This window comes from Entelurus aequoreus, linkage group LG04 (genome assembly GCF_033978785.1).
Source record: "Entelurus aequoreus isolate RoL-2023_Sb linkage group LG04, RoL_Eaeq_v1.1, whole genome shotgun sequence".
Classification (NCBI taxonomy): Eukaryota; Metazoa; Chordata; class Actinopteri; order Syngnathiformes; family Syngnathidae; genus Entelurus; species Entelurus aequoreus.
The window spans coordinates 63,120,049-63,131,447 of record NC_084734.1 but is presented as its reverse complement, the minus strand read 5'-3'; the positions used below and the strand labels follow the sequence as shown (position 1 = coordinate 63,131,447).

Genomic DNA, 11,399 nt, shown 5'->3' with positions numbered 1-11,399 from the left:
CGCTTACCTCCACACGGACCCACGCAGGCACCGCCATTCGTCACGACCAGGTATGCCGTGTGAGGAGTGGTAAGGAGAGAGAGAGAGAGAGAGAGCGAGAGAGAGAGAGAGAGAGAGAGAGAGAGAGAGAGAGAGAGAGAGAGAGAGAGAGAGAGAGAGAGAGAGAGCGAGAGAGAGAGAGAGAGAGAGAGAGGGGAGCGCCAGTGGAGAGAAAGAAAGCCATTGCACAGCGTGGACATGTTTGTAACGGAGAACATGCAATAAGTGATCGTTTCCACGCAAGAGCGCTCACTCTGTGAACTTCGCCCACTGTGCGGCTTGACGCGATGGCTGCTGCTGCTGCTTCTCTGGGGGAAGTTGGAGGCGTCCTGCACGGCATTGCTGATGGGCTCGCGCACGTCGGCTCCCACTTCGTCCTGACCCCACTGGTGGAGGGTCCCACCCTGCTTGGGGAGCACCTCGTACCCGGGAACCGGCTGTCCCGCAGCAGCACCCCGGCGGATTTAACGCACCTCAAAGGGATCCTGAGGAGGAGACAGTTGTACTGCAGGACGGGCTTCCATTTGGAGATACTTCCGGATGGCACCGTGCAGGGGACCAGAAAGGACCACAGTCGTTCCGGTACAACAACAAAAAAAGAAACAAAAAAGAAATGTGTTCCTTGTCACATAGATGGAACATTTATTGTCATTGTCAATCAATCAACTGTCATCTTCTATTACAGGGATTTTGGAATTCATAAGCCTGGCTGTTGGCTTAATAAGCATTCGAGGAGTGGACAGTGGACTCTATCTGGGGATGAATGATAAAGGAGAGCTATATGGCTCTGTAAGTACATTCTTCTTATTCATCCTGTGTCAAACTCATTTTCATCTGGGGGGCCACATCGCTCAGAGGGCCATTTATAATAAATAGTAAACAATACATGAATATGGATTTCCTTCTTAATATTATCACACATTTATGCATTTAATTGCGGTATTATATATATGTTTTACTTACACCGTAAAAATAAGTTTGTAGATTTCAGTTCAGTTCCATCCATCCATCCATTTTCTACCGCTTGTCCCTTTTGGGGTCGCGGGGGGTCGCTGGAGCCTATCTCAGCTACAATCGGGCGGAAGTCGGGGTACACCCTGGACAAGTCGCCACCTCAGTTCAGTTTCAGTTTATTTCGAACACGCATACAACACAATGTAATTCATCACATATTTCCAGTTGTTTCGTTACAGCACGTCACGAAAAGGAGTAGGAAGAAGCTGAGCTTATTTAATCCTACCCCTTTTCAATTTTATCCTATTTCTTTGTTCTCTCTAACACAACAGCGAACAAATAAATAATAAACAAATAATACACCATAGTAAGTAAACAAATATTAAATACATAAATTATCTTTGTCTCAATAAAAAATAAAAAATATATAAAAAAGCAACTGCTGGCAGCCCATGCAGTTGCTTTAAAATTCTGGGGACTGAGCTGTCAGTTTTATTTTTGTGTTGTTTTTTTTTACCGTACATTCTATTGTCATTCTGACAATGTGCGATTTGATGAATAACTTGCTTTAAAAATATAATGCAGGCAGAGTATTTGAGTATTTTTTAAATATTTTAACAAAACATGTTTGGAATGACTGATATAGAAATATTAACATTATTAGATATTATTAAAGTTGAAAATATATGCAATTGTGCAGTACATGTATTTTTTGTCAAGTACTTTATTGACTCCGATTTTTTCCAGACTTTCGTAGGCCACATAAAATGATGTGGTGGGCCAGATCATTTTATGACATGTGTGCTGTATAGATTATTCATGTGGCAGTTAGATGCCATATCATTATGCAGGTAAAAGCATATAGAAATAATGTATACTTTACTATTTTTTTCCAAGAAAAATTAAAGGATGCAGGTGCCACTATGATATTTATAAAAGGCTAAAAACATTATAGTATGTGCGGAATATATGTGGACATTTGTCCATCAATATCACAGCAGATGACTCTGATTTGTGTCAGGCGACAAAGTGTATTAATATTAGTGTTACTATGATCAACATTTCAACTTTTTCTCGTTAACTTACGCTTATTTGTTCCCTTTTTTTAAATGTAATTCCACAATAATAACTACACTTGTTGTGGGCTACAATTGGGCTGTACGCAGTGTACATAGTTTATTATTAATACAGTTAAGGTGCATCTTGGTGAACAAATACGGTGGCCAACAGCATGTTATGAACTATTACAAGACAATACAACAAAGCATAAAAACGCATGCATTGGTGAGTCACATGAATGTGAAAGTAGGCAGAATGAAAAGTTACAGTTTTCAAGGCCAGTTTATTTGCATGATTCATACACAAGGCAATTCAAAGTGCTTTACAGAAAATAACAAGAAGGCGAAATTAAAAATAAAATAATCATAATTCAAATTAAAACCAGAAAATAAAACCATTTTAAAACTATTATAATTATAATCAAAGAGTGTAGATAAAATACCATACACACAACTAAATAAAAGTGTTTTCAGCCAGGATTTGAACATTGCCAAAGTCGAGGCCTGTTTCACATCTTCTGGGAAGACCATTCCAGCTTTTAGGAGCATAAAACTGAAACTGGTCTCGTTGTGTTTGGTCCTGACTCTGGGCACACGCAGGAGACCACTCCCTGAAGTTCTTAGAGGCCGAGATGTTTTTTGTGGCTCTAACATGTCAGAGATGTACTTTGGCACAAGACTATGAAAATACCTGTACACAACTAAAGCTGTTTTAAAGTCTATTCTTTGAGCAGCAAGAAGTCGGGACAGTTACTTGAGCACTGGACTAATATGGTCGTATTTCCTGGTTCTAGTCAAGACTCCAGCAGCAGCATTTACTACAGCTGCTTTACAGTTCCTTTAGAAAGCCCAGTGAGAAGGCCATTGCAGTAGTCTAACCTGCTGGAGACAAAGGCATGGATTAGTCTTTCTAAGTCTGACTCGGACACTATTCCTCTGATTTATCAATGTTTTTCAGGTGGTAAAAAGATGCTGATGTTATTGACCTAATGCGACTGTTACAGTTCAAGTCTGAGTCCATAATTACCACGAGATTTCAAACCTGAATTAGTAGACTTCAGGGGAAGAGTCTCATGGTGACTAATACTCTCTGCTTCTTTGTGGCAAAAACAATTGTTTAAGTTTTGTCTGAAATTAAGAAAATTATTTTGCATCCACACACTGCTCTGTTTGATGCAGTGACAAAGTGACTCAACAGGCTGACGTTCACCTGCCGTCACTGACACGAAGATCTGTGTGTCATCTGCACATAGGACACATTGAAGCTGTGTATTAGCTGGCCTGGTCGCAGCATATACATGTTGAACAATAGGGATCCCAAAATCGAGCCCTGAGGAGCCCCACAGGTCAGACCCATTAGGTCAGAGACGCAGTTCCCAAATTCAACAAAGTATGTCCTGTGAACGAGATAGGACTTGAAGAGCAGACCCAGTTTTCTAACCTCTGTAATAAGATAGTATGCATGGTCAACTGTGGCAAAGGCCTAGTTTATGCCTTAGTTCTTGTCATGTCAAACTCAAGACCCCGGGGCAACCACGTCATTTTATTTGGCCCACATGAAGCCTGGAAATAATCTGCTTAAATAAAGCACTTTATCTTTCTTGCTAAATGTATTTTTTCTTTCAATGTTGACAGAAAAAAATGTACTTGATGAAACAGCACACCTTCTAAACTTTCATGTTATCTGATCTGATCATTTTCAAAGCATTTTTTGTTATCAAAAATCCCTAAATATCTGCTGTTATTCTGACTTATGTTTCCAAAGCAAATTATACATCAATTTGTTCATTAAGAAAATATCAAACATGCATAGGCAATTGTGTAATAATATCTTGAGGCAATTAAGTGTTTATATTCGTATATATTCACTGTACAAGCAGCCCTCTAGGGGGCAGCCATAACTGCAATGTGGCCCTCAGTGAAAATGAGTTTGAGACCCCTGCTGTAATTCATTAAGAGGTCATATTACTCTCTTGTACTATATAGTAGGGCTGCAGCTATCGATTATTTTAGTAATCAAATAATTTATTGATTAGTTTGTTCGATTAATCGAGGAATCGGATATAACACACATTATTTTAGGGTAGAGGAAGGGTAGGGTACAGTAAATCAACGAAAATAGTTGAAATAATCAACAATTTCTCTGCTTGCCGTATCCTTCACTGTTTGTTCTAATAAACACACATCACCAACATTGACTTTTAACATGTGTGCATTGATAAAAATGTAAAAAAGAAACTCCTCTGTTCACCGCCGCACAGATGCCAGCACCCGCCGCTCTTATGTGTGTTTACTTAGGAGACTATGTCTGCATATTCTACCAATTTGTGTTCGTTGCACTCATTAAACAATTAATCGAAGCATCTAGTAAATTAATCACATTAATTGATTGATCGTTGCAGCCCTTTTATAAAATATAAGATGGATATTCCTCAGATTTGGCTCCCCTGCTAGCCTGCCTCACTTCCTTTATCTCATGCAGTTATTTCTGATCCTGCAGACACTTAAGTGATTGCAGCACTTTCCTGTTGCATGTGTTTTATGGTGTTTATGTGTTTTGGATCATATCTGTGTTTACATCGTATGGACGTTCTTGCGCGTCGGCCCTCGTACACAAGCTATTTTAAAACCACAGTGATCGTAGGACAGATGTTTGAAAATGTTGTGGGCCTTAAATTCTTTCTCTTTCTTGTCAGGAGAAGCTGACAGCCGAATGCGTCTTCAGGGAGCAGTTTGAGGAGAACTGGTACAACACATACTCGTCCAACCTCTACAAACACGGAGACAAAGGGACTCGCTACTTTGTGGCTTTGAACAAAGATGGGACACCGAGAGATGGGACTAAATCCAGGCGGCATCAGAAATTCACACACTTCTTGCCCAGGCCTGTTGACCCTGATCGCGTGCCAGAGCTGTACAGGGACATCCTGGGCCACAGCTGAGACCCGCCTGTAGGTTCAGGGCGGGGATAACCGCTGCCACCCTCGCAGGCAGCGAGCGGATGGACGCAGGCGGTGCAGGCTGCCCAACCGGCAGGGATAAAGGCACCCAGGGCCCCTCGGAGGAATGCACGGGCATCTCTCAGCGGCCGCACACAGGCTAGACTGTCTGACTTTGTCAGTCTGCACGCTCGGCATGAGGGGTTCATTTGTCTGTGTGGACGGAAGAGCCTCAAAGTACCTGCGTGGAATAGGAAACCAAAGGGAAGCGGCCTTCCCACTGGCGGAAGACCGTGGGAACATGTTTATTTGGGGGTTGATTTGGTCTATTCCGAAGGACTTTGAAGGAAATCACTGACTTTTTGTTTTTTTGAAAAGAAGAGCAAACGTGTAACGGTTTATTTATTCCTTTTAGATACATATATTTATGTTATATATTTATTTATTTCAGAATATATTTTTACATTTAGATACATGCAATAGAGAAAACACTAGAAACTATGTAAAGCAGTGGTGTCCAAAGTGTGGTGGTTTAAATAAGAGATACAAAATAAAATGCAGTCATCCCTTGCAGCTTTACCACATCGCAAATTGTTTTTAAATATATTTTTTAGACATCCATCGATCCATCCATTTTCTACCGCTTGTCCCTCTCGGAGCCAACTCAGACAACATTCACACTCACATTCACACACTAGGGCCAATTTAGTGTTGCCAATTAACCTAACATATTCAAAATTTTTTGGTCCAAGATTAAGTATTTTCAAGCACACAGATGGCTGGAAAAAAAAATCAATACTACAGTAGTATTGCGGCAGTTCAGTATCCTGGCCACTGATTAGCTCAGCCTCAGGCAGCATTACTATACTGGATTAAAAGAATGTTAAGGTGACTATAGGGTGTTATTTCATGTCTCGAGGGTTCTCATAATGTTAAAAATGTATGTAGAAGGTCGTAAACATGTTTTTTAATGCTCCAGCTATGAAAATATTTAATTTATAATTAAGGATTTCTACTTCTCGGAAATGTATTCATCCCGGTTATGTCCGATAACGATTAAAAGCGTTAAACGAGGGATTACTGTGATAATAATAAATAATTGATTAAAATTGACTAAAAATTTAATTTTTTTTTAAAAAGGCACATTTTTTTGATGCTAATTATAAAGTAAAACCTTTTTTTTTAAGTATTTTTTTCAAATTGTATCAAAATGGCCTCCTGCATCCTTGGATTTTTCAGTATGAGTTTGGACACCACTGATGTAAAGATTGATACACTGTACTATTTTGTTGTCTATCCTGAGGAAAGCTTCCTACTACTGTACCCGCCAACAATATATTGGTGACATTTTTAACTCAGTGCATTTCATCACAAGTGTCAGTTCCAGCCAGGCCACATAAGACAAATGATTCATGTCAAACAATAAATAAGAATATCACCATTACGCTTTTTTTTTTTTTTAACTTGTCAAAACCCGAGCAAACAAGGTGATTTTTTAAAGCAGCAAAATGGAGCGGATGCCTTTATCATCCACAGTTTCAACATATAAACTTGCTTGCAAGATCAATGTTGTGTTTCTTCATGGGTACCGTCGTGCTTGTATAAGAAGTGCATAAAAACCTCAAAGTCCACGATGGGCCCACAATTACAATGTTGACTTGCAGCACAAGTTAGTGGCTGAATAAAAGTGGAGGTCAGAGTGATAAAGATTATCAGACTGACAGCTTTAGGACTTTTTTCTCCAAATAAGAGTGAATAATGTCCCATTATCTTTACGCAATAATGAATATTGCACTGAAGACAACGATGCCCAGTTTTGATTGGCTGTTAGAGAAGTTTCGATACAACAATCTGTTTTTATATATGACTCTCATTGTAGGGTAGAATAGGAACATGTAGATTTTATGTGCATACTACATGAATAACGCAAAAAGTAAACATGACTCATTTAAGTAAATTGAATGAAAGAGTAAAAAGCAATGCAAGGAAGGTAATAAAATAACAAATAAATACGCAATAGTAACGCACACCAATGATTGCACAATAAGTACAATATTTGGCTGTTACCTGCGTTAGCGCTCCTTCCTGCGCTGTCTGTTGCTGAAGGAGCTACCTAAGGCCTCCACAGTGTCGTGCAGATAAGTTGTGTATAAGCTATAGTATACAAAACAGCTGAGTGATATATTTTTAGGATGCCACATTCTCATATCTGTGCACAGTTTTCTCCACGGTTGGGAGAAGATCTGTGCCGAAGCATGAAAGCTCAGCCTGTGATGTGTGTGTGTGTGCGTGTGATGGCGAGCCAGGGGGGATGTCTCCATGCACCGAGCCAAACCCCGCTGCCAGCTCCCTCTCTTTTTTTTAGTGTGTGTGTGTGTGTGTGTGTGTGTGTGTGTGTGTGTGTGTGTGTGTGTGTGTGTGTGTGTGTGTGTGTGTGTGTGTGTGTGTGTGTGTGTGTGTGTGTGTGTGTGTGTGTGTGTGAATGGAACTTTGGGACTTTCCACTTGCACACCTTAAACAACAACATGCCTCTGTCATCAATTCATGTCAGCAGCATCCAGGGAATTAGAAGCTGTGTGCATGTGCACAAAAACATGCCGATCATGATATTAACTACAAACGTGATAATGTCTCTCCTCACCTTTAGTTCCACACCAGTAATGGGCGAGGTGTGTTTATCATTCCAGTCCCATCTTCCAAAGAAATCCATATATCATAGGTGTGCAAAAATTGTAGGACAGATGGGGTTAGCAGGTTTGCAAACGTTTGTTGATGGGTGGCAAGAAGCTGCCTGTTATACTCTGGTGAGGATCTGCATATAGGTGCATGTAGAGTCACTATGGCGCCATCCACATCCTGAAATTCTAATCCGTGATGAGAAAAAAAAAAAAAAAAAAAAGATAAATACACTATAAAAATGTAATACTTATGTGACCTTTTTTCCACATTTGTTAACAATATGTATGTATTCTAGTCATACTGTCATGATATTTAATGACAGTTAATACTAGTTTCTTGTAGAGATGTCCGATAAGATAAATGCTTTAAAATGTAATATCGGAAATTATTGGTATCGTTTTTTTTATTATCGGTATCGGCTTTTTTTTTTTTTTTTTTTTTTTTTAAAATCAAGATAAAAAACAACAGATACACTTACAATTAGTGCACCAACCCAAAAAAAACCTCCCTCCCCCATGTACACTCATTCACACTCATTCACACAAAAGGGTTGTTTCTTTCTGTTATTAATATTCTGGTTCCTACATTATATATCAATATATATCAATACAGTCTGCAAGGGATACAGTCCGTAAGCACACATGATTGTGCGTGCTGCTGGTCCACTAATAGTACTAACCTTTAATAGTTAATTTTACTCATTTTCATTCATTACTAGTTTCTATGTAACTGTTTTTATATTGTTTTACTTTCTTTTTTATTCACGAAAAGGTTTTTAATTTATTTATCTTATTTTATTTTATAATTTTTTTTAAAAAGGACCTTATCTTCACCATACCTGGTTGTCCAAATTAGGCATAATAATGTGTTAATTCCACGACTGTATATATCAGTATCGGTTGATATCGGTATCGGTAATTAAGAGTTGGACAATATCGGAATATCGGATATCGGCAAAAAAGCCATTATCGGACATCCCTTGTTTCTTGTGTTATGTTTTATTTCCTATTCAGCGTTCTTATTTCTGTTTTCTTCTATTTGTCACCACTTTAGTCTAAACGCTGACTCCCTCGCTTGACTCTAATTGGAAATCTTCCTATGCTGTATAATTTGTACTTTCTACTTTGTACCTTCATGCTGCATAACTTTCCTATTCTTCCTGGCACTTCCCTGCTGCACTATTGTTGTTTTGTCATTAAATACATTTTTACCTGTACTTTGCCTGCCATCTCTTCATCCTGGGGTCACAGCCAATAATACCCAAAACCAGAATGTGACACACATACTCATTGTAGAACTGCAAAAGCAAAAAAAGCAAAACAAATGCACAGTCTTGTATGAAATACTTGAAAGTAGTACAAGTATCTGACCAGAAAATGACTAAGGTAGAAGTTAAAGTCTTCTTTTTGAATATAACTTTAGTACCTGATATTTGTTGTATCTAAGTATCAAAAGTAAAAGCAATTAAACAAAGTGTGTAAAAACACTTGGGATGCAGCTGAGCCGCATTTTTCACCTCCGATCCAATCCCAATACCCGGATTTTGCCGATACCAATACTAATCCGATACCATAGCTATGTTACTAGCGGTACTTCTTCTTCTCCGCGCTTAGCATTGCTATGACAACAAACACATACTACGTCACCGACTCACCTTTTATTTTGGAGTAACGAAGATGGTTGAGGGAAATGTATCAGGGTAAAAGTACACACTGTATGCAGGAAATGTGGTGGAGTAAAAAGGGAAAGTTGTCAAAAATATAAGTAAAGGAATAAAGTACAGATATGCAAAAGGTATACTTAAGTACAGTAATGCAAATATATATATCCATCCATCCATTTTCTACCGCTTGTCCCGTTCAGGGTCGCGAGGGGTGCTGGAGCCTATCTCAGCTGCTTCTGGCGGAAGGCGGGGTACACCCTGGACAAGTCGCCACCTCATATATATATGTATATATACTGTATATATATATATATATATATATATATATATATATATATATATATATATATATATATATATATATATATATATATATATATATATATATATATGCCTTATCACTGACTGGTGATAAGTCCAGCCTGAAGTCCATTCTTTGCCTATAGCTCCAGCCCCTTTTGAACAGCATAGCGGTAAAAATGGATGTCAAAAGTCCAGTGCATGATAGTGTAATTTGCATCGTCCACCCCAAACAACATCTCAATCACACTTTAATCACCATGCACATTTTTAGTGCTGATGTCAAGTACCTGACTTGTCTTCCAGCAGCTCCTCCAGCTAGCGACTCGTTAAAACTCTTTGCTTCCCTCTGACAAGTCTAATGGACGCTCCCTGACTTTCATCACCCCTTCAGTGGCCTTGAAGGGCTCTCGGAAACTCAATCAAGAAGGGTGAGGTGGGAGTTGGGGTTGACTAACAGGTGTGGAAATCGGTAATCGTCCACCACAGACAGGTGTTACCGCAAGACTCTGATGTCAGACCTGCTGGTGGGGCTTAGCAAGGGGGGGGGGGGGGGGGGGGAATTACAGCCTTCTTTGTTGTCAAACAGCGTCTTTTCTATATTTAGATTGGTGTGTTTGAGGAGGTGGAAGAAGCTCACCTGAAGCTCCAGATACCCTCGGAGATGTCTGCAACTACACAACATACAAGTTTGTTTATATCTTTTTTTTTACTAACACCGTTACTTTCTCGAATTAATTATCTTCATGTACTTTACAACTCCATTACCGATACAGTTGGTGTAACGTGTAACAAGCTACAGTTGGTTGTGTTAATGTCAACAAGAAAGAATAATCCCAGAATCCCAGCAAATTCATTGTGCAAACCACACGCACACAATTACTAACAGTACTAAATGGTAAATGGGTTATACCGTATTTTTCGGAGTATAAGTCGCACCGGAGTATAAGTCGCACCTGCAGAAAATGCATAATAAAGAAGAAAAAAAACATATATAAGACGCACTGGAGTATAAGTCGCATTTTTTGGGGAAATGTATTTGATAAAACCCAACACCAAGAATAGACATTTGAAAGGCAATTTAAAATAAATAAAGAATAGTGAACAACAGGCTGAATAAGTGTATGTTATATGATGCATAAATAACCAACTGAGAACGTGCCTGGTATGTTAACGTGACATTTTATGGTAAGAGTCATTCAAATAACTATAACATATAGAACATGGTATACGTTTACCAAACTATCTGTCACTCCTAATCGCTAAATCCCATGAAATCTTATACGTCTAGTCTCTTACATGAATGAGCTAAATAATATTATTTGATATTTTACGGCAATGTGTTAATAATTTCACACATAAGTCGCTCCTGAGTATAAGTCGCACCCCCGGCCAAACTATGAAAAAAACTGCGACTTATAGTCCGAAAAAAATGGTACTCGCTTTGACACTATTTCCACATTCACCCATTCACACACTGGCGGAGGAAGCTGCTATGCAAGGCCCTAACCCGGAGCAAGGTTGAAGTGTCTTGAGCAAGTACACAAGGGTTGTGACTAGGATGGCGGAAGCCGGTGATCGAACCAGAAACCCTCAGATTGCTAGCACGGCCGCCCTACCAACCGAGCGACGCCATCCCGTACTATTCCTACTACTATGGAGGAATAATAAACCTACAACACAATACAATCCTACAATACCCCATGTAATTATTCACATCTATCAAAAAGGAATTCAATTAGTAATTCAACTATTTTTGGGGGAAAG

General features: G+C 39.2%; 1 protein-coding gene across 1 annotated transcript; it reads left to right on the top strand.

The window, feature by feature from the left end:
• Positions 1-326: 326 nt before the first annotated feature.
• On the top strand, positions 327-6,524 carry fgf20b (fibroblast growth factor 20b). Its single transcript, XM_062043711.1, has 3 exons — positions 327-621; positions 725-828; positions 4,748-6,524. Exons 1-3 carry the CDS (start codon positions 327-329, stop codon positions 4,991-4,993), a joined length of 645 nt encoding a protein of 214 aa, XP_061899695.1. The 3' UTR covers positions 4,994-6,524.
• The last annotated feature ends 4,875 nt before the right edge of the window (positions 6,525-11,399 follow it).

What these genes read in the sequence shown, in the direction of transcription:
- fgf20b (XM_062043711.1), top strand. Translation starts at nt 327, where the DNA reads ATGGCTGCTGCTGCTGCTTCTCTGGGGGAAGTTGGAGGCGTCCTGCAC. An exon ending in AAAGGACCACAGTCGTTCCG is followed by an intron (nt 622 to 724) that starts GTACAACAACAA and finishes CTTCTATTACAG; the next exon opens with GGATTTTGGAATTCATAAGC. An exon ending in AAGGAGAGCTATATGGCTCT is followed by an intron (nt 829 to 4,747) that starts GTAAGTACATTC and finishes CTTTCTTGTCAG; the next exon opens with GAGAAGCTGACAGCCGAATG.